Source organism: Salvelinus fontinalis, chromosome 3 (assembly GCF_029448725.1).
Source record: "Salvelinus fontinalis isolate EN_2023a chromosome 3, ASM2944872v1, whole genome shotgun sequence".
In the NCBI taxonomy this organism is placed as follows: domain Eukaryota; kingdom Metazoa; phylum Chordata; class Actinopteri; order Salmoniformes; family Salmonidae; genus Salvelinus; species Salvelinus fontinalis.
In genome coordinates this window covers 9,670,803-9,694,315 of record NC_074667.1, presented here as the reverse complement: position 1 = coordinate 9,694,315, position 23,513 = coordinate 9,670,803, and the positions used below count along the sequence as shown (strand labels likewise).

The window sequence follows — 23,513 nt, the reverse complement described above, 5'->3', positions numbered from 1 at the left end:
ATAGCGCGAACAACATTTTGTATAGCGCGAACAACATTTTGTATAGCGCGAACAACATTTCGTATAGCGCTAACAACATTTCGCATAGAGCTAACAACATTTAGCATAGAGCTAACAACATTTAGCATAGAGCTAACAACATTTAGCATAGAGCTAACACCATTTAGCATAGAGCTAACACCATTTAGCATAGAGCTAACACCATTTAGCATAGAGCTAACACCATTTAACATAGAGCTAACACCATTTAGCACAGAGCTAACACCATTTAGCACAGAGCTAACACCATTTAGCACAGAGCTAACACCATTTAGCACAGAGCTAACACCATTTAGCACAGAGCTAACACCATTTAGCACAGAGCTAACAACATTTAGCACAGAGCTAACAACATTTAGCACAGAGCTAACAACATTTAGCTAACAACATTTAGCATAGAGCTAAGAACATTTAGCATAGAGCTAACAACATTTATTTTTTTATTTCCCCATGAAATATGGGACCAACACTGTACATGTTGCATTTATATTTTTGTTCAGTATACTATAGTTCGGAGAGAGGGAAAGAGATAGACGGAGACAAAAGGTATAGCTACAATTCTGAGAGATCTATAGGCACAGCCAGCAACCTGCAGCCAAGCTAAAAGACAGAGCCATCAGAGACCATCTATTATTCAAGCAGCCAATACACTCAGCTCCACCACCACTATTATCCCCCAGTGTCTGAGCTCAGCTCGGTTTCCAATGTGGTGCTAGTGTAGCCAAACACTGGGTGTACTCAATGATGCTGTGAGAATTAGGAGCTCTGTGCCTTGCCGTTGTGTGTGTTTGTGTGTGCCCGTAAGGCCTGTGAGACAGTGAGGAGGTAGTGGTACAGTACTTTGGCTGCCATAGGCTGTACAAGCCATCTGGAGAGATGATTGGCCAGACATCATGTTTTCCCCACTCTGCTCTTAGTGGTGTCTGTTGTATGTCTTGCAAGACTTCAGGCTAATTTAGATCTGCTAAAGCTATGATACAGTAAAACAAATCAAGTTGACTCACTCTTCTTCTCTCTCTCTCTCTCTCTCTCTCTCTCTCTCTCTCTCTCTCTGCAGTTTGCTGTTTCGTGGTCCACAAGAGGTGCCATGAGTTTGTCACGTTCTCTTGCCCCGGTGCGGATAAGGGTCCCGACACAGACGTAAGTAGCTGTACCCCACCCTCTACCCCTCATGTTCTCACAGCCTCTCCACTCTTAGGGTCCCTAAGCTTCTGTCAATGTACCCCTCCCAAAATGCACCCCTAGCGAAAGGGGGCACCGCCAAGGCACATCTCTTCTAAGCCTGCGTCCCAAATGGCACCCTATTACCATATAGTGTATAAATATGTTGGTATAGGGTGCCTTTTGGGACGCAAATTGAGTATATGGTTACTCTCAAAGTGACAGCCTTGCAGGACGGACCGAACGGCCTTGTCTCGTTGACCGGGGCTGAGCATTAAGGAAGAAGAATGAGTCTGCTCCTTGTCTGACAGGAGATCATTTTGTGTGGAGGCCCAGAGATGTAGTATCGTACATCACCTTGCTCTGTGTATTGGGAGGCCAGTCAGGCTAGTTTTTTTGGCTTGAAGTTGTCGGAATTGAATTTCGGCAGAGTTCTTTGGTTTGGTATCATAAAGAAGTTGGCTCTGTACTCTACTTTCAAACACCTGACAAGAACTTTCCATTTAAAACGGTGCGTTTTGAAACGGGAAACAAAATGGACAAGTCCAGGTGGTCCCTTCCCGTTTCAGTGTGGGTTTTTTTCTTCTCAATTTGATGCCTAATGAACGCAACCGGTCACTTCAAGTTCAGTGACACTGTTGTAATCTCTCACTCTGGCAGGAAGTCGGATAATGAACAGGGCTCTGGATGAATCATACCAGCTGATGGCCAGCTTACCTCGTTTCACCTCAATATACATAATTCTATCTTCTGAGGGGTGACTTTGTCCCAGTCATTATATCACTCGAGGACACTTCCAGGTCCACTCCGAAGTGTACACTCGTTTACTCCCTGTTAAGAGCCGGGACATGGGGAGATCCCCCATGATTTAAGACTTTTGACTGGGCCCAGTAGTCTAACTAAATGACAACCCACACCAGTGTCATACTTGGCACTCTTGACATCACATGAAAATATATTACATTAACTTTCAGCATCTATGTTGAATTATTTAGTGCATAAATCTCTCCTGAATAAATCTTACTTGGATCACCACTTCGATTCCATAGCAGTGGATGAAGAGTGACTCCTAGTACTTTCCTCTGTGGGAGTGTGGCTTCCTAGCACGTTAGGTGTGAAGGTACACTAGCCTGGCCTAGCAGCACAGCTCTGACTGTTTGCATCCCAAAACACATCCTATTCCCTATAGAGTGCACTAGTTTTGACCAGAGCCCTGGTCCAAGAGTGCACTATATAGGCAATGTGATGCCATTTGGGACTCAACTTCTTTCTCCCTCTCATGGCGTTCTCCGGGTGGCCCCGTAACGGGAGATGTGTCATTCAAGCTCCTCAACCGTCCGCTGCCTTTAATAGAACGCCCCGCGGCTGACACACATGCTCTAAAGAAAGTACTACCTGATTGATGACTTAAGGCCACTAATTAGTAAGGAACTCCCCTCACTTGGTTGTCTAGGTCTTAATTAAAAGGCAAAACCAAAAAGCAGCAGACACTAGGCCAGCGTCTCCCAAACTCGAGTCCTCGGGAACCCAAGGGGTGCATGTTTTGGGTTTTGCCCTAACGTGCTGGCCACACCGGTTGCGTGGCGTGTGCGAGCATTGCTAAATTAATGTACACATACATGTTATTCAATCATTGCACCCAAGCTGCTCGCGCGCGCCAACGAGCGTCTACGTTGCCAGGCGCTAAAATAGAAGTTGATTCTATTTGTGACACAGAACGCGATGCAAGTCCTGCCTCTCCCATCTCCTCATTAGTTTTTAGAAGCATATACCCACGTGCCATCTCCTCATTGATTTTTAGGAACATATGCCCACGTGGGTGATTGAAAGATGAACTGAGGTCGGTTGTGGTAATGCACCTTATTATGAAAGTTAGTTGCCAAAAGCCATATAAAGTCCAAAGAAGAAAAAGAAGCCTGGAAGGAGGAGCAATGATTAGAAACGATTCGGTTGACCGTTTTATGTGTGGATTCATTGTCGGAGTAGAGGACCTTGTGCGTTTCAGGTAAAATAACAACACAATGTTTATATCCCAGGATAAATTAGCTAGCAACAGCAAGCTAAATTGCCATAAATGTTTCATGCTTTTCGACCTGTCCCCAAATGAATATAATTGGTACAGAGTTTTTTTTATATATTTCAACCTGCGTTTCATGATCGCGTTTGGACAAAATTATTTTGCGCACGATGGCGTCTGGTTTGGGCATGGTGTAACACAGCTGATTCAGATGATCAAAGCTTGATAATCAGTTGATTATTTGAATCAGCTGTGGAGTGCTAGGGCAAAAAACAAAACATGCACCTCTATTGGATCCCAAGAACCGAGCTCGGGAGACCCTGCGCTAGGTCGTCCATGGAATGAGTTTGACACCCCTGTGCTAAGAGATTTTCTTCGCTAGTGGGGCTTGGAGGGGTTATAATGATAAGGGCAGCAGGTAACTCCCCATTTTGTCAGCATTCCAAATATATGTTCATGTCAATTATAGTAATCCAACTTTATGGATTTATTAGGGCAGAAGTTGTCATTAGGCACAGATCTAGGACCAGCTTACCAACCCCCAGACTTAAACTTGTGAAGAACATAGGGTGCCCTAGATCTGAAGTCGCTATCAGATATGTTATTAGCAAATCAGTCATCTGTGGCCACATTTCTCAGCATTACAGTAACAGATGGTTGAGTTACATAATGTAAGAAAAGCACTGTTCCTACTGAAAAGTGTCTGGTTCATGGGCTTACAGAATGCATCCGAACAAAAAGTGTGCGTTGTTCTTTTGAGTCTGCTAATGTAGCTATAATGACCGCCACGAGCCAACGTTAGCCTCGCGAAATGCCCACATCTTGACCATTTAGCCCATTCCACATGGGATACGCATTTAGTGCACTAAATGGGCCCATTTAGTGCACTATATAGGGAATAGGGTGCCATTTGGGACGCAGGGAGGTTGTACAGTGTGAATTGTCCGCCGGGATAGATTCACTGCACATGTTAGCGCTATGTGCAGTTTTCCCTAGCAACAAAAATTGCTAGGTGGGCAGAATCCAAAATAAAGGGTGAATAGTAGGAGCATAAACAATGGTTCTCTCCCAAATGGGACCCTATTGCCTATATTGTGCACTACTTTCCATAGGGCTCTGGTCAGAAGTAGTGCACTAAAGAAGGAATAGGGTGCCATTTGGGACCCTAGCCCTGACTATGTCTAACTTAGGGCACTTCAGCAATATGGAAAAGCAAACATAGTGAAGAATAGGTTCCTTAAGCAAAGTGTACTGTAAAGTTCTAATGAAAAACTGTTGCACTCGCGTCAACCAATCTCCAAATACCACCCTTTCCACTTGAGCTATAGGGCTATGTTTTCCCGGAGGCACATTGAGGGTTAATTAGCTAGATTAGTGCAGTTAACTGCTTCAAAATGGTTTCAATTGGCCACTCTGCTCTTTGTTGCCGACAGAGGCTTGGCTAGTATGTGTAGTGTTTTGCAGAACAAGCTTGGTTAATAATTAGGGCTGGGAATTGCCAGGAACCTAACAATATGAAATCACGATACTTATTTGGCGGTATGATATGTATTGCGATTCTCACGATTCTATATGTATTGCGATTCGAGACTGATTTTTTTCGATGTTCCAAACATATTGCTCACCATATGTCTGCCGCAGAGAGACGAGAGAGAGCCATGAATAAAATAGATTTGATCAGTCATGGAAATACAATTGGTTCCCTAATTGATAACAAAGTATGAAGGGAAAATAGTGGAGTTTTGTTTCAGGTACAGCCAACTAGCACAAAAATAACATTGCAATATTGTCAAAGCGATACACTATATCGGCAGAAATAACATCCCGATATGTAACTGTATCAATTTTTCCCCCATCACTATTAATAATGCATGGACTTCCTGGTCCCCCGACAGGGCCATGGAGATGAAACACAGATGCCTGCATTCCTAATGACACCCTATTCCTTACATGGTGTACTACTCGGGGTAATACATAGGCTGTGTTTACTCAGGCAGACCAGTTCTGATCTTTTTTTTCACTAATTGTTATTTTCACAGATCAGATGTGAACGTATCTGATGTGATTGGTCGAACGAGCAATTAGTGGGGGGGGTGGGGGGTGGGAATCTGAATTGTGTATGCCTGTGTAAACGCAGCCATCGAGTCCTGGTCTCAAAACAGTGCACTATATAGGGAATAGGTTGTCATTGGGGATGCTGCCTGAGAGAGCCAGTGGCTGTCATGAAGGACCCATCCTTCCTACCTCCCCAGTATATGAACCCAGGAGCCTGAGTAGGCCCTGCCGCATGCCTGACGGTAAATGTAGCCTGCTAGCCGCCCATGTCTCTATGATGTAATCATGCCCGTCTCTGGCATACTCCAACCCCCCTCTCCTCCTTTTCACCCCTCGCCCCCAACGGAGTCGAATACCAGCGTGTGCTCTCAGTAGCACATGCCCCTGCGCTTGCATGCCAGACCACAGGAGGTTGGCGGCACCTTAATTGGGGAGGACGGGCTTGTGGTAATGGCTGGAGCGGAATTAGATGGAATGGTATCAAATACAACAAACACATGGTTTCCATATGTTTGATGCCATTCCATCCTCCCCTCAGCAGCCTCCACTCTGTGTCAGACGTTCCGAAGAGAATGTGGCTCACACACCGAGTGCTGGAAATTCAAAACGACATTTTTGTGCTTAGCACCCGCTTTTTGTCTCGTTTCTTTAGTGTTGACATGTACAGTGGAGCGCAGGGTGCTGCTGTCCCTGGTCCTTTAGCCAAATGAAAACCCATGACCTCTCGCTCCTCCCTTTCTCTTTCTCTCTCCCGCGCTGACTTTCTCTCCTCTCTTTCTCTCTTCTCTTCTCTCTTTCTTTCCTCTTTCTTTCTTTCTCCTCTCTCCCTCTCTCTCCTCTCTTTCTCTCTTTCTCTGCTCTCTCATCTCTTTCTTTATCCTCTCTCCCTCTCTCCTCTCTTTCTCTCTTCTTTCTACGCTCTCTCATCTCTTTCTTTCTCCTCTCTCCCTCTCTCTCATCTCTTTCTTTCTCCTCTCTCCCTCTCTCTCCTCTCTTTCTCTCTTCTTTCTCCGCTCTCTCATCTCTCTTTCTCTCTCTTTTCTCCGCTCTCATCTCTCTCTCTCTCTCACACACACACACACACACACACTGTCTCCCCCTCTTCTCTCATTTATTTCTTTCTCTCTCTCAGCACAGTCATCGGGGCCTGCGCTGCTCCGCTGGAGCTTCTGATCACTGTCACATAGAATTACATTCATGATTGAGACCCAGGCTAACTAGACTACAGCAGCCCCATTAATTCAGTGTGGCTGAGGAAGTTTGTGGGAGGGGGGGGGGGGGGGTCACCAAGCTTAATACATGTTGTTAATGAGGTTGCTTTAATGAGCCTCGTGTTTGAATCATTTTTTATTATATCTGCTTCCCAAATGGTACCCTATTCCCTGTATAGGGCACTGCTTTTGACCAGGGGCTCTGTTCAAAAGTAGTGCACTACTTAGGAAATAGGTTGCCCTTTTGGACACCACCAATGCCTCAATGCACAGGATGCGAGGCTGAATGCCTCTTGTCCCTGCCACACAAATGAATGGTGTCAGATCATTGAGTCTGTGTGGCTAATGAGGTTCCTCGTACCACACAGAGCTAATTATTATGATCCACTGTCATGCAGGCTACTTGATCAAACGGCACTAAATGAAAGCGAGACGTTGAATGAACATGAGATATTACTCATTACTACCATCTGCTGATGTGGTGGGAATATAACCTCATATCAGTCATCATAGTTGTTTATATGCATGTATATATGGAGTGATCTGGTTATCAATGCCTGTATGTACAATGTTGTTAATAGATTACTTGTGAATGTGAATACTTTCAAAACAATGTTATTGAGATCATGCTTATTTTCTCACTCAGAGCCGGTCCTGACCTCCCTGGGGCCCTAAGCAGAATTCTGCTAAGGGGCCCTCCTACCGGACCCGTGAGCCATGTAAACCATTTACCATTGCCACACAGCCACGCCTGACATCCCAGTGCTGGCACTACAATCCTCCCTCCTTTAAAACAGTTTGCTCCATCTGTCGGTCTAAGAATAAGTAGACTTATATAAAACAGAATCAAATATTGTTTGTAGAATCTTAAGATAAGTGAATATTAACATAAACAAGAAATTGTAGAAAATATAAAATAAAAAAATATAGCACTGAGCTTTGGCTCTGCTGCCTGGTAATTAGTCCAGTCCTCACAATATTAAACAATTAGCTTTGTCTATACAATGTAAACATAATCCTATTGGCTATGGCTGCAGCTAGATGTCTCAAAATAGTCAAATAAAACCTATACAGCTGTGTGATTAACTTTGGTTCCCTTTACAGCCTGGGCATTTTCAGCATCAGCATGGCCACCGGTCTATCTGGACTGTCTGGAAGAAATTGCGAAAGTGTGTCACATAGTTAGTGAAGCATTTACATTTACACATCATTTACACAAATACACTTCTGCCATACAATCTTAAATGTTACCAAGTGAAAAAACATTTGAATGTTTGAATTAAAATCTTACCGTCAAAATATTCCTCTTCTGCACTTTCTTGATGCAGAATCACCAATGATGTCATCGTAGGACATGCGTTTCCCCCACGTCATGATTTATGCTCGCGATGGCCAGACCACTCACACGTTCCTGTGACATGGAAGACCTCAGGTAGCTTTTGATGAGCTTTCATTTTGAAAAGCTCCTCTCTGACGATGCTACTGGTAGGGTGACTGCAATTCTTAGGGCTATCCAACGGTTAGGATAGAGTTCCTCCAGGTTTTTCTCACAGAGAAAGGAAAGCAGCTCAAAGGCAGTCATCTTATCTGATGGCAGATGAGGTACATTCTGAGTCTCGTGTGCCAGATCCATTCCACTGATGTCACAGTCATCTCTGAAGGTTAAGAGTGTTTTCAACTTCCATGCAGTGAGCCTTTAAAGATTCACTGGACATCTGAGAGGCAGTGCTGAAGTTCAGCAGCACCCCATATGTGGTTTTCTCCTGGTTGAGTGTTTCAAATCTCTCATCATGGATGTCACAGCAGACTCGATCACAATGTTGAAGTAGTTGACTTTTTCAGTGCCTCAGTCACTGGTTCATCAGGAGCCTCGTAGCTGAAATGCCTCTTGCTGATTCTCAGTCTCTTCTCTTTCAGAACAGCCTCCACATTCATTTCTTCTGGGCCTCAGAGTTTCCCAGTATGTACGTGTTTCCCGGTATGTACGGTACTGAGGGAGCCCTTTTCATTTGAGATTAAATTCACTGCGATATACAACTGCATCGAGGCGGATTGGAGGAGCTTGTTCACCTTGTTTGTCATTGTCGGTATCTCACACCATACGACACATCAAATCAAGAAGCCGTAGGACCCAACTATATCTGCGAGTGCTTGTGCCTCCACTTTGGCCAACAGGATTGTTGATCATCTGTCTGGCTTCCAGTAATGCCTCCCGAACCTCAGAAGCCTGATACCTGATTGCATGAACACCTTGGAGCCTACTCTCCCATCTCGTGTCACTAAATTAATTCACGGTTATTTCCACGTGTTTCTTCAAAACACTCCATCTTTGTGTGCCAGCTGAAAAGAAGGTGAAGAGCTTTGGCACATGCTCAACAAAAAAAACAGCTGCATCTTTTGACGATTCGGCAGCAACTGCAATGACAAAGTTTAGAGTGCTCCACATGGGACGAACACGCCTCTGGGATTTTTATTGAGCAGTCTGGCTTGTACTCCTTGGTGCTTGCCCTTCATGTTGGCCCTATTGTCATAAGCTTGCCCTCTGTAATCTTCAAATGGAATCTTCAGCTCGTTCAGCTTATCGAAGATGACAGTGGACAGATTCAAGCCTGTTGTAACCTCAACATTCACAAAGCCGAGGAAGTGCTCCTTGATCTCTGGCTTTTCATTTAAAACCACGCTTCTCAGAATAATGGCCATTTGCTCCTGGTGACTAATGTCAGGTGTACAGTCCAAGATAATGGAGAAGTACTTTGAGTCTCTTGCTTCCAGAGTCTTGTCACTCACAATCTGTATCAGCTCATTCTGTGTGCGCTTCCCAAGGTAATGAGCATGTGTCTCTTCCATCTTTAATTTTGCTGAGATGATTTTCCAGAACGGGGTCAAATTTTTCCTGTAATTCAACCTCTTTTAGGAAGTTTCCATTATCTGGTTGGAAGAGTTTTAGGTTTCTTTCAGCCAGAGACTGGGTGATACTTATTAAACGTTTAAGGACATCCCGCCATCTCTTTCTTTCAGCCTCCCAAATTGTAATTTGTGTCTGGCCAAGAGTCTGTCCCCGACTTAGGAGCAGATCAAGTTCTCTCTACTTAATCACATTGTGTGTGTGTTCAGGACTACCCTCATGGTGTTTCAGAATGGCGTTGAAATTTGACCAGTCATTCACGCCTTTATTATTTTGTAGTCTTTTGTAGAAAAGAGCTTACAGGAAAAACAATACACAGTGTTGTTTTTGATTGAGTATGAAAGCCAGCTCCTGCTAATCTTTTCCCCATTTGACAGCTGTGTCTGTAATAAGCCTCTTCTAGACTTGTCTTTAGGGTAAGAAAAATCCAGTCCTGGTTTGAATGGACCTCTGCTCACTAACTCAGTCCTCATGAAGTCTGTTTAGACTGGGGGCCAATCTGCTGGGTCATTTGGTGGAGCAGAAACTGTTCTCTTAGGGTCTGAGCTGCTTGTATCTGATGCTGGCTGTACACCTCTGGTTGTGCTGGTACTGGATGAGGCTGCCTGTACTTCACCTGGGTCTGTGTTAGTACTTGCTGAAGCCAGTTGTACTGGGTCTGTGTTAGTACTTGCTGAAGCTGCCAGTACTGAGTCTGTGTTAGTATTTGCTGTACTGGGTCTGTGTTAGTATTTGCTGAAGCCAGCTGTTCTGGGTCTATGTTAGTACTTGTTGAAGCTGCCAGTACTGGGTCTGTGTTAGTATTTGCTGAAACCAGCTGTACTGGGTCTGTGTTAGTACTTGCTGAAGCTGCCAGTACTGGGTCTGTGTTAGTATTTGCTCAAGCCGGCTGTACTGGGTCTGTGTTAGTACTTGCTGAAGCTGCCAGTACTGGGTCTGTGTTAGTATTTGCTGAAGCCGGCTGTACTGGGTCTGTGTTAGTATTTGCTGAAACCGGCTGTACTGGGTCTGTGTTAGTATTTGCTGAAGCCGGCTGCACTGGGTCTGTGTTAGTATTTGCTGAAACCGGCTGTACTGGGTCTGTGTTAGTATTTGCTGGAACCGGCTGTACTGGGTCTGTTAGTATTTGCTGAAGCCGGCTGTACTGGGTCTGTGTTAGTATTTGCTGAAGCCGGCTGTACTGGGTCTGTGTTAGTATTTGCTGAAGCCGGCTGTACTGGGTCTGTGTTAGTACTTGCTGAAGCCGGCTGTACTGGGTCTGTGTTAGTATTTGCTGAAGCCGGCTGTACTGGGTCTGTGTTAGTATTTGCTGAAGCCGGCTGTACTGGGTCTGTGTTAGTATTTGCTGAAGTTGCCAGTACTGGGTCTGTGTTAGTATTTGCTGAATCCGGCTGTACTGGGTCTGTGTTAGTATTTGCTGAAGCCGGCTGTTCTGGGTCTGTGTTAGTATTTGCTGAAGCTGCCAGTGCTGGGTCTGTGTTAGTGTTTGCTGAAGCCGGCTGTACTGGGTCTGTGTTATTATTTGCTGAAGCTGCCAGTACTGGGTCTGTGTTAGTATTTGCTGAAGCCGGCTGTACTGGGTCTGTTAGTATTTGCTGAAGCCGGTTGTACTGGGTCTGTGTTAGTATTTGCTGAAACCGGCTGTACTGGGTCTGTGTTAGTATTTGCTGAAACCGGCTGTACTGGGTCTGTGTTAGTATTTGCTGAAGCCGGCTGTACTGGGTCTGTGTTAGTATTTGCTGAAGCCGGCTGTACTGGGTCTGTGTTAGTACTTGCTGAAGCTGCCAGTACTGGGTCTGTGTTAGTACTTGCTGAAGCTGCCAGTACTGGGTCTGTTAGTATTTGCTGAAGCCGGCTGTACTGGTTCTGTGTTAGTATTTGCTGAAGCCGGCTGTACTGGGTCTGTGTTAGTATTTGCTGAAGCCGGCTGTACTGGGTCTGTGTTAGTATTTGCTGAATCCGGCTGTACTGGGTCTGTGTTAGTATTTGCTGAAGCCGGCTGTACTGGGTCTGTGTTAGTATTTGCTGAAGCCGGCTGTACTGGGTCTGTGTTAGTATTTGCTGAAGCCGGCTGTACTGGGTCTGTGTTAGTATTTGCTGAATCCGGCTGTACTGGGTCTGTGTTAGTATTTGCTGAAGCCGGCTGTACTGGGTCTGTGTTAGTATTTGCTGAAGCCGGCTGTACTGGGTCTGTGTTAGTATTTGCTGAAGCCGACTGTACTGGGTCTGTGTTAGTATTTGCTGAAGCCGGCTGTTCTGGGTCTGTGTTAGTATTTGCTGAAGCCGGCTGTACTGGGTCTGTGTTAGTATTTGCTGAAGCCGGCTGTACTGGGTCTGTGTTAGTATTTGCTGAAGCCGGCTGTTCTGGGTCTGTGTTAGTACTGGATGTGGATCAACTGAGTTTGTGTTTGTACTGGCTGATGATCCAGCATCTCCTCTACTGACAAACTTACATAGCACCTGTAAATTATACTATTATTAGTTTTATCAGCAGTATCAGGCCCATTCAAACTAGCTACCCCATATTTCCTATTATACATTTTCAAATGACTAAGATGTCAAATGTAAATATTTCCACAGGCTTTTATATGTTGTGTACGGAAACAATCGTGGCTGTTTAGTCATACATTTTCCTTCACTTCGTGAGAGTGATATATGAAGTCATAAAAGCACAACTCATTCCTACTCTAACAGTTTTACTGGAACAAGAATGAATCATGCAAAGCCTGTAGCAGAAGTATGAAATGAATCTTCTATATTGTGGTGTACTGTATATATGCGTATCATTTGCATTAAGCACAATGTGCCCCTCAACCTGACCGAAGTTGTTCTTCAATCACTGGTCCTAGAGACCCACAGGGCAGGCTTTTATTCCAGCCCAGCACTAACACACTCTGTCACCCAATCACAAAGCCCTTGAATAGTTGAATCCAAAAACCTGCACACCCTGTGGTTCTCTAGGACCAGGACTGAAGAACTGTGGGGTCCAACGACTGACCAGTCAGGTGAGAAGAGAATAAAATGAGAAGAGAAAATAAAAAAATAAGCTTTTGCTGGTAGAGCATGGTGCTTGCAACGCCAGCATAGCGGGTTCGATACCCGGCACCGCCCATACATTAACTTCTCTAGGGTAGGTGGCAGCATTCTGAATTTTGGATGAAAAGCATGCCCAAATTAAACTGCCTGCTTCTCGGGCCCAGAAGATATGACATGCATATAACTGGTAGATTTGGATAGAAAACACTCTAAAGTTTCCAAAACTGTTAAAATAGTGTCTGTGAGTATAACATAACTGATTTGGCAGGCAAAAAACTGAGAGAAATCCATTCAGGAAGTAGTTTTTTTTTTCTTTTTTTTTTCTTCTATTCAATGCCATTACAGTATCCATTGACTTAGGACTGAAATTGCAGTTCCTATGCCTTCCACTAGATGTCAACAGTCTTTAGAAATTGTTTCAGGCTTGTATTCTGAAAAATTAGGAAGTAAGAGCAGTCTGAATGAGTGGACCCTAAAAGTGTCACAGAGCTTTTTCATGCGCGCGACCGAGAGAGTGCCTTTCTTGTTTACCTTTTAAATTGACGACATTATTGTCCTGTTGAAATATTATGGATTATTTAGGCTAAAAACAACCTGAGGATTGAATATAAATATAGTTTGACATGTTTCTATGAACTTTACGGATACAATTTGGATTTATCTGCCTGTTTTGACTGCGTTTGAGCCTGTGGATTACTGAAGAAAACAAAACGGAGGTTTTTGGATATAAAGAGACTTTATCGAACAAAAGGAACATTTATTGAGTAAATGAATGTATGCTGAGTGCAACCATATGAAGATCATCAAATGTAAGGGATTAATTTTATCTCTATTTCTAACTTGTGTAACTCTTCTACTTGGCTGGTTACTGTTTGTAATGATTTGTCTGCTGGGCTATGTTCTCAAATAATCGTAAGGTATGCTTTCGCCGTAAAGCATTTTTAAATTCTGACACCGTGGTTGGATTCACAAGAAGTTCATCTTTAAACCTATGTCAAATATGTTTTGTTTTCGGAATTTTTACAATGAGTGTTTCTGTATTCGAATTTGGCGCCCAGCAGTTTCACTGGCTGTTGAAGAGGTGGGACGCTAACGTCTCATGTACCCAAGAGAGGTTTTAACTTCTTCTGGCTGCAAGCCCGAAGCCGGGCACAATATGACAACAGCCACTTCAAGTGCAGGGCGCGAAATTCAAAATATATTTTGAACACACATTTAACAAGTCCAATACAGCATTTGAAAGATAAACATCTTGTGAATCCAGCCAACATGTCTGATTCTTAAAATGTTTTACAGCGAAAACACCACGTATATTTATGTTACCACCAAATACAAAAAAGGACAGACATTTTTCACAGCACAGGTAGCATGCACAAAACCAACCTAACTAACCAAAAACCAACCAAACTAACCAAGAAACAACTTCATCAGATGACAGTCTTATAACATGTTATTCAATAAATCTATGTTTTGTTCAAAAAATTTGCATATTTGAGCTATAAATCAGTTTTACATTGCAGCTACCATCACAGCTACCGTCAGAAATGGCACCGAAGCAGCCAGAGTAATTACAGACACCAACGTCAAATACCTAAATACTCATCATAAAACATTTCTGAAAAATACATGGTGTACAGCAAATGAAAGACGGGCATCTTGTGATTCCAGCCAATATTTCCGATTTCTTAAGTGTTTTACAGCGAAAACACAATAAAGCATTATATTAGCTTACCACAATAGCCAGAAACACAAGCCATTCCCCAGCAGCAAAAATTAGCGATCGTAACAAACCAGCAAAAGATATATCATTTTTGACTAACCTTGATAAGCTTCATCAGATGACAGTCCTATAACATCAGGTTATACATACACTTATGTTTTGTTCGAAAATGTCCATATTTAGAGCTGAAATCAGTGGTTATACATTGTGCTAACGTAGCATCTTTTTCCCACAACGTCCGGATATTTTTCTGACACTCACATATTCTGACCAAATAACTATTCATAAACATAACTAAAAAATACATGTTGTATAGGAAATAATAGATACACTAGTTCTTAATGCAATCGCCGTGTTAGAATTCTAAAAATAACTTCATTACGATATGCAGTTTACGTTATGGCGAGAGCGTGCCCAAAACCTGGCCGCAAACTACTAGTACAACATGTTCGACAGATATATGAAATAACATCATAAAATGGGTCCTACTTTTGATGATCTTTCATCAGAATGTTGTACAAGGGGTCCTTTGTCCAGAACAATCGTTGTTTGGATTTAGAATGTCCTCTTCTCCAGTCAATTAGCACGGAAAGCTAGCAAAGTGGCGCGAAGCTCTCCTTCCTGAACATACGCAGACAAAGCAACACGCCTAACGTCCCGAAAAAAATTCAATAATCTAATAAAACTATATTGCAAAAACATACTTTACGATGATATTGTCACATGTATCAAATCAAATCAAAGCCGGAGATATTAGTCGTCTATAATGACAGCTGTACAGAAGGCAAAACCAGGTCCCTTCACGCGCTTTCCAGAAAACAGGAAACTGGTGACACGTCATACAAAGAGCATTTATTCGACCCCAGATCAAGTTATACACTCCATTTCTTCTCTCACTGCCTGTTGACATCTAGTGGAAGACATATGAAGTGCATGTATACTGATATATATCAAGGACATTTATAGGCAGGCCCTAGAACAGAGCATCGATTTCAGATTTTCCACTTCCTATCAGGAAGTTTGCTGCAAAATGAGTTCTGTTTTACTCACAGATATAATTCAAACGGTTTTAGAAACTAGAGAGTGTTTTCTATCCAATAGTAATAATAATATGCATATTGTATGAGCAAGAATTGAGTACGAGGCCGTTTGAAATGGGCACCTTTTATCCAGCTACTCAATACTGCCCCTGCAGCCCAAACAGGTTAAACAAAAATGAACGCATGACTGTAAGTCACTTTGGATAAGTGTCTGCTAAATAGTATGTTAGTGGTTAGATCATTGGGCCAGTAACCGGAAGGATGCTGGATCGAATCGCTGAGCTGACAAGGTAAAAATCTTTCGTTCTGCCCCTGAGCAAGGCAGTTAATCCACTGCTCCCCGGGCGCCGAAGACGTGGATGTCGATTAAGACAGCCCCCTGCACCTCTCTGATTGAGGGGTTGAGTGAAATGCGGAAAACACATTTCAGTTGAATACATTACATTATTATTATAAGTAAGAAGAGGTGTATGGTGAAGAGACGAGGGTGTTTGTGGTGTTCCCTTGGCCCCTTTAAGCCAGGGGACAAGGGGTAAAAACAACAGTGTTTATTCTGTCTTGTAAATGTTTATTATGGACTTTGGCCCTGCATTCAAGTATGCCTCAACTATCTCTCCAACTATTCGCAAGGGCTAAACAGGGTTCATTACAAATAATGAAATGCAACCAGACCTAATGAACAATGTTGTCGTCTACTTAAATATTTAGAATGTTTTTGCTTTGCTGGTGAAAGGGCCACTTCACGTAATGCCTGTCAATGAGTCTGGCAGCACATGTTTCAGTATCGTACGATCCTCTCATGCTCTGTCAGGTTGGATGGGGAGCATCGCTACACAGCTATTTTCAGGTCTCTCCAGAGATGTTCGATCGGGTTCAAGTCTGGGCTCTGGCTGGGCCGCTAAAGGACATTCAGAGTCTTGTCCCGAAGCCACTCCTGAAATGTCTTGGCTGTGTGCTAAGGGTCGTTGTCCTGTTGTAAGGTGAACCTTCGCCCCAGTCTCAGGTCCTTTAGTGTTCTGGGGCAGATTTTCATCAAGGATCTCTCTGTACTTTGCTCCATTTATCTTTCCATCGATCCTGACTAATCTCCCAGTCCTTGCTGCTGAAAGCATCCCCACAGCATGATGCTGCTACCACCATGCTTCACCGTAGGGATGGTGCCAGGTTTCCTCCAGACGTGACACTTGGCATTCCGGCCAAAGAGTTCAATCTGGTTTCATCAAACCAGAGAATCTTGATCTCATGGTCGGAGAGTTCTTTAGGTGCGTTTTGGCAAACTCCAATGTGCCTTTTTACTGAGGAGTGGCTTCTGTCTGGCCACTCTACCATAAAGGCCTGATTGGTGGAGTGCTGCAGAGATGGTTGTCCTTCTGGAAAGTTCTCCCATCTCCACAGAGGAGCTCTATCAGAGTGATCATCGGGTTCATGGTCACCTCCCTGACCGAGGCCCTTTTCCCCCGATTGCCCAGTTTGGAACCACCAAGCTCTAGGAAGAGTCTTGGTGGTTCCAAACTTCTTCTATTTAAGAATGATGGAGGCCACTGTGTTCTTGGGGACTTTCAATGCTGCAGAAATGTTTTGGTACCCTTCCCCAGATCTGCGCTTCTACGTAATCCTGTCTCGGAGCTCTACGGACAATTCCTTCTACCTCATGGCTTGGTTTTTGCTCTGACATGCACTGTCAACTGTGGGACCTTATATAGACAGGCGTGTGTCTTTCCAAATCATGTCCAATCAATTGAATTTACCACAAGTGAACTCCAAGTTGTAGAAACACCTCAAGGATGATCAATGGAAATAGGATGCACCTGAGCTCAAATTCGAGTCTCTTAGCAAAGGGTCTGAATACTTATGTAAATAAGGTATTTCTGTTTTTTTATTTAGAAAACATTTGCACAAAAATCTAAATCTGTACTCGCTTTGTCATTATGCGATATTGTGTGGAAATTGATGTATTATTTTTTAAATCCATTTTAGAATAAGCCTGTGACATAACAAAATGTGGAAAAAGTCAAGGGGTCTGAATACTTGCCGAAGGCACTGTATTTGTGTATAATCCCTTCCCTGTCTGTCAATAGATCAAATCAAAGGTGCTTGAGAACTTGTCTCTATGATTGGGGTCATTCGCTCCCAACATGCACCTATACGAAGAGAACCACTGCACAAAATGGCTTTCCCTTAAAGTACATAGCTGGGTACATCTCAACCGCCTTACTTGACTTCCTTACCTCATCTTATTTCCTTCATCTGCACTGATATAGAACATTTGTATTTCTGGTGAAAATATACCAGATAGACTTCACCTATTCTCTGGGCTCAGATGGAGAGGAAGCCACTCCAGACTAGTGAGATGTGTCCTACTCACTCACTCACAAGCTGAACACTGACGTGCACAGATGCTCACTCCATTCACTCACACACACACACACACACACACACAGACACACACACAGACACAGACACACACACAGACACACACACACACAGACACACACAGACACACAGCCAAAATGACCCTTTGAACTCTGTAATGCAGTATCACTCCTCTCTCTGTTTAGCAGTGAGCTCGAAGAGCGTGGCGGCAGCACCGGAGCAGGACTTGGTGAAGGGAAGGTCTCCTAGGTTCTGTTTACCAACAGCTCCTCCAACTCCTAATGAGCACTAATGGACCTTGAGTCCGTCTCTCTAATGTCCTGTGGCATGCCTGTCTAAGAGAACATTTGGGTCTGCGTCCCAAACGGCACCTTATTCCGTAGTGCACTACTTTTGGTCAAAAGTAGTGCACCATATAGGGAGTAGGGTGTCACTTGGGACACAGCCTTGGTTTCTGGCGCTTTGGTGAGGTCTGCGGATGCAAGGTTACACCGTGAAGCACTTCCTGATGGAACACCCACTGAGGGAAGGGGCTATGAATGGGTCTGCTGGCATGAAGCGTATCCCCCTTGTGTTCTGTCACCTAGGGCGTCTGGTTCCTGGAGGTGTCAGCGGCGCTGCAGACCTTTTTAAAGCAGGTTGGGGTTTTTCCCCTGTGCTGGCTCGTGTCTTGTTTCCCACTGCTCACACACACTTGTTTACGCATGCATACACACACACACACAGTGGGGCTCCGCTGGGACTTTTGAACCTACCCACACTTTCTTGGGCATCATAATTGAACATTGCTGGAAGAGCAGGCCCGTGCTCTGATCAACCGTGGGTGAAGCGGCACTCTTTTTTTTTATCCCCATAATGGATGGAAAGTGCTCTGAGCTCATCTCTCACTTTCTCTTTACTTTGCTGAAGGCCAACCTTGGAGAAACACGGGTAGAAGGCGTTGAGGGAAAGAGAGAATAACATAAAAATGAGAAGAGAAGGAAAGGGAGGGGGGGGGGGGGGCAATAGATGTTATGCAAGATATGACATCAAGCCCCCCCCCCCCCTCCTCCTTCCTTGCATCCTTAGGTCAGAGCCTCATGCTCAGCCGGGGAAAGTGTGTCGTCTGGACAGTGCCAGCATCATGCCCATGCTGTGCCCACATGGCAGCAGTGAGCGATGCCCAGTGTTTTTTTTGTTTTGTTACCACGTGCACCGACTAGGCTCTGTCACCCGGGGGGGTGGTCTCATTCATAACCCACCCTAGGGAGCTGTGTTGTCATAACCTCATTGTAGTCACACAATCTGTCGCCTAATCAGACTCTTCCATAACCCCCCCCCCCCCCCGGTCCAGATCTAGCTGGCTGAGGTTCGTATTTAGGCCAGGGCTGAATAAAATAGAGTTCAACTGAAGTAATTCACTTCTATGGATGAAAGTAAAAGTGTCATAAATAAATCCCTTTTTGAATCAACATAAGACACTGAAGTCCTCTTAAGTATTGGCCTTTTATTATGGATCCCCATTAGCTGCAACCAAGGCAGTAGCTACTCTTCCTGGGGTCCACACTGTACCAGGGACTTCTCTCACCTCAGAGCAGAAACCCTGGTCTCTAACCTCATCACCTGCACAATATGGTGTAGTACACCACCCATGGCAAAACACACTCTTCAGAGAGTGCAGCAGTTCAGAGGCTGCAGAGAGTAAGAGATGACAGGATGCATTGCGCTACACAGGTCAGTGCTAGACGGCATCCAGATCTATGACCTTTTTCTCCCTGGTTTCCTCGCATCGTCTAGCTTTCAGTTCAACCTGTTTCTTTTCTCACACTCGCTCTCTCTCTGCCCCCCCCCCCCCCTCTCTCTCTGCCCCTCTCCTCTTCTCTCTCTCTCTCTCTTCTTACACAGACAATGCTCTCCTATACTTGTCTGTATCTGTGGGTTCAGCAGTGGGCGTCAGAGCTCGACCAGAGCGTCTGAGACTCATCTTTCTCGGCTGCGTCTGGCAGGCTCTCTGGGCCAACTGGTTTCCCCCTTTCCCCAGAGCCATGTATTTAGAGAGTTGGGTCTAAGCAGTTTCTGCATTATGATGCGTTTACGTGACACGTCAACATTCTACGGCGGCCATGTTAGCTCCGTCATGAACATTACATGGGGAATATTTAAACATTTTTATGTACAGTGTGGTCTGAAAGGATTTATACCCTTGATAAAGATGAGTAATAATGACTGTGTATAAAATAATTCCAATATCCAGCTATATTGTATGCTCCATAAGATGGGGAGTGAGAAAGTTACAAAGGGTCAAAGATCATACCCCCAAGACATTCTAAACTCTCACCATTAACAATAACAGGGGGAGGTTAGCATGCCTTGGGGGTATGATCTTTGACCCTCTGAATTATTCACGATTCATTCAGGATTATCCACAATCATGGTAGCAGTGTTTAGAAGCATATTCTATTCAAATTTACAATGAAATGACCTCCAAATGACACAATACGTTAGGGGTGTGCCGAGTAGTCAGGTAAAACGAGTATCGTAATGGAAATGGGCAATTTTTGGGATACTATTATGAACAGAGTATTTTTGTAATTATCCGTGATCGGGAAACAATTCATTTTCGGGTGCCAACATGCACGTATCTTTCTCATGTCAGTCAGTCAAGTAAGGCCTTTATTTATTTGAATCTTTAGGGGTGTAAATCAACCTTTTTTTAAAAAAAAAATAAATAAATTATGACTTGTTAAACCAAATCTCTTTCTCAGAGCCATTGTATTACTATAAAATAACATCATTTCCCCCGCAGTATTTTAATTATTTATTTCCTACAGTCATTTTTTAAAATCAAGGGTGTCAACACTGTAACAATAATTCAAAAAGTTGGCCTAACTCTGGAAATATTTGGCTCTGGTTTTCCCTACCCCCCGGGGGTTACTGTATCCTCATAAGGAGGGGCCGCAGCTTACGAGAATTCCTCCCACTGCTCACCCCCTCCAACCCCCTAGCTCTAGACCCCTCCAGCCCAAAATTCCACCGTCGTCTCCACTCCAGAAGTTTTTTTCCGCTGAGTGGCTGCTGGCGACTCAAGCGGGCCTTCTCCCAGAGCTTCACAGGTATTACTAATGCAGGTGTTCCAAATGGCACCCTGTTTCCTGTATATATAGTGCACTAGTTGTGACCAGGGCCCATAGGGCTCTGGCCAAAAGTAGTGCACTCCATAGGGAATAGGGTGCCATTTGGGACTCGGATAATGACTTGCAGAGGGAATGCTGGAATGGCTCTTGGCCCAGAATGAAAACACTGGAGAGATGCTGGTGCCCTCTTCTAAAAGACGGTTAGATAAGATGACCGTGAAGGAAATCAGTCTGAAACTGCTACAAACTGCTAGAACGTGACTCTGTTCAATCAATCAATCAATTTTATTTTATATAGCCCTTCGGACTGGGGACAGCAAGGAGTCACCACGGGCGGCAGTCCCGACGCATGGTCCTAGGGCCCAGGTCCTCCGAGAGAAAGAAAGAGAGAAGGAGAAAATTAGAGAGAGCCAAGATTTTCAAAATGTTCATAAATGACAAGCATGGTCAAATAATAATCAGGAATAAATCTGTTGGCTTTTCATAGCCGATCATTAAGAGTTGAAAACAGCAGGTCTGGGACAGGTGGCGGTTCCATAACCGCAGGCAGAACAGTTTAAACTGGAATAGCAGCAAGGCCAGGCGGACTGGGGACAGCAAGGAGTCACCACGGCCGGTAGTCCCGACGTATGGTCCTAGGGCTCAGGTCCTCCGAGAGAAAGAAAGAGAGAAGGAGAAAATTAGAGAGAGCCAAGATTTTCAAAATGTTCATAAATGACAAGCATGGTCAAATAATAATCAGGAATAAATCTGTTGGCTTTTCATAGCCGATCATTAAGAGTTGAAAACAGCAGGTCTGGGACAGGTAGGGGTTTCGTAACCTCAGGCAGAACAGTTGAAACTGGAATAGCAGCAAGGCCAGGCGGACTGGGGACAGCAAGGTGTCAGCATGCCCGGTAGTCCTGACGTATGGTCCTAGGGCTCAAGTTCTCAGAGAGAAAGAGAGAACGAGAGAATTAGAGAGAGCATACTTAAATTCACACAGGACACTGGATAAGACAGGAGAAGTACTCCAGGTATAACCAACTGACCCTAGCCCCCCGACACATAAACTACTGCAGCATAAATACTGGAGGCTGAGACAGGAGCGGTCAGGAGACACTGTGGCCCTATCCGAAGAAACCCCCGGACAGGTCCAAACAGGAAGGATATAACCCCACCCACTTTGCCAAAGCACAGCCCCCGCACCACTAGAGGGATATCCTCAACCACCAACTACAATCCTGAGACAAGGCCGAGTATAGCCCACAAAGGTCTCCACCACAGCACAAACCAAGGGGGGGCGCCAACCCAGACAGGAAGATCACGTCAGTAACTCAACCCACTCAAGTGACGCACCCCTCCTAGGGACGGCATGAAAGAGCACCAGCAAGCCAGTGACTCAGCCCCTGTAACAGGGTTAGAGGCAGAGAATCCCAGTGGAGAGAGGGGAACCGGCCTGGCAGAGACAGCAAGGGCGGTTCGTTGCTCCAGAGCCTTTCCGTTCACCTTCACACTCCTGGGCCAGACTACACTCAATCATATGACCTACTGAAGAGATAAGTCTTCAGTAAAGACTTAAAGGTTGAGACCGAGTCTGCGTCTCTCACATGGGTAGGCAGACTGTTCCATAAAAATGGAGATCTATAGGAGAAAGCCCTGCCTCCCGCTGTTTGCTTAGAAATTCTAGGGACAATTAGGAGGCCTGCGTCTTGTGACCGTAGCGTACGTATTGGTATGTACGGCAGGACCAACTCGGAAAGATAGGTAGGAGCAAGCCCATGTAACGCTTTATAGGTTAACAGTAAAACCTTGAAATCAGCCCTTGCCTTAACAGGAAGCCAGTGTAGGGAAGCTAGCACTGGAGTAATATGATCAAATTTCTTGGTTCTAGTCAGGATTCTAGCAGCCGTATTTAGCACTAACTGAAGTTTATTAAGTGCTTTATCCGGGTAGCCGGAAAGTAGAGCATTGCAGTAGTCTAACCTAGAAGTAACAAATGCATGGATTAATTTTTCTGCATCATTTTTGGACAGAAAATTTCTGATTTTTGCAATGTTACGTAGATGGAAAAAAGCTGTCCTTGAAACAGTCTTGATATGTTCGTCAAAAGAGAGATCAGGGTCAAGAGTAACGCCGAGGTCCTTCACAGTTTTATTTGAGACGACTTTACAACCATCAAGATGAATTGTCAGATTTAACAGAAGATCTCTTTGTTTCTTGGGACCTAGAACCAGCATCTCTGTTTTGTCCGAGTTTAAAAGTAGAAAGTTTTCAGCCATCCACTTCCTTATGTCTGAAACACAGGCTTCTAGCGAGGGCAATTTTGGGGCTTCACCATGTTTTATTGAAATGTACAGCTGTGTGTCATCCGCATAGCAGTGAAAGTTAACATTATGTTTTCGAATAACATCCCCAAGAGGTAAAATATATAGTGAAAACAATAGTGGTCCTAAAACGGAACCTTGAGGAACACCGAAATGTACAGTTGATTTGTCAGAGGACAGACCATTCACAGAGACAAACTGATATCTTTCCGACAGGTAAGATCTAAACCAGGCCAGAACTTGTCCGTGTAGACCAATTTGGGATTCCAGTCTCTCCAAAAGAATGTGGTGATCGATGGTGTCAAAGGCAGCACTAAGGTCTAGTAGCACGAGGACAGATGCAGAGCCTCGGTCTGACGCCATTAAAAGGTCATTTACCACCTTCACAAGTGCAGTTGACTGTTGACTGTTGACTGATGATGATGATGATGATTGGTCTTTGTTTCCATGAGCTGTAACTGATTGGGCCTAGCCTGTGCGTATGTTTTAATGCCAATCTTTGTTGCACCTCAATCCATGTCAGTGTTTGGCAAAAGC

General features: G+C 44.3%; 1 protein-coding gene across 1 annotated transcript in view; it reads left to right on the top strand.

The window, feature by feature from the left end:
- The window catches only part of LOC129838246 (protein kinase C alpha type-like), a 133,832-nt gene that overhangs the window by 79,039 nt on the left and 31,280 nt on the right, over nt 1-23,513 (top strand). The window contains exon 3 of the mRNA XM_055905066.1: nt 1,097-1,179. Coding sequence (XP_055761041.1) covers nt 1,097-1,179 — 83 coding nt within the window. The remainder of the gene's footprint in view (nt 1-1,096; nt 1,180-23,513) is intronic.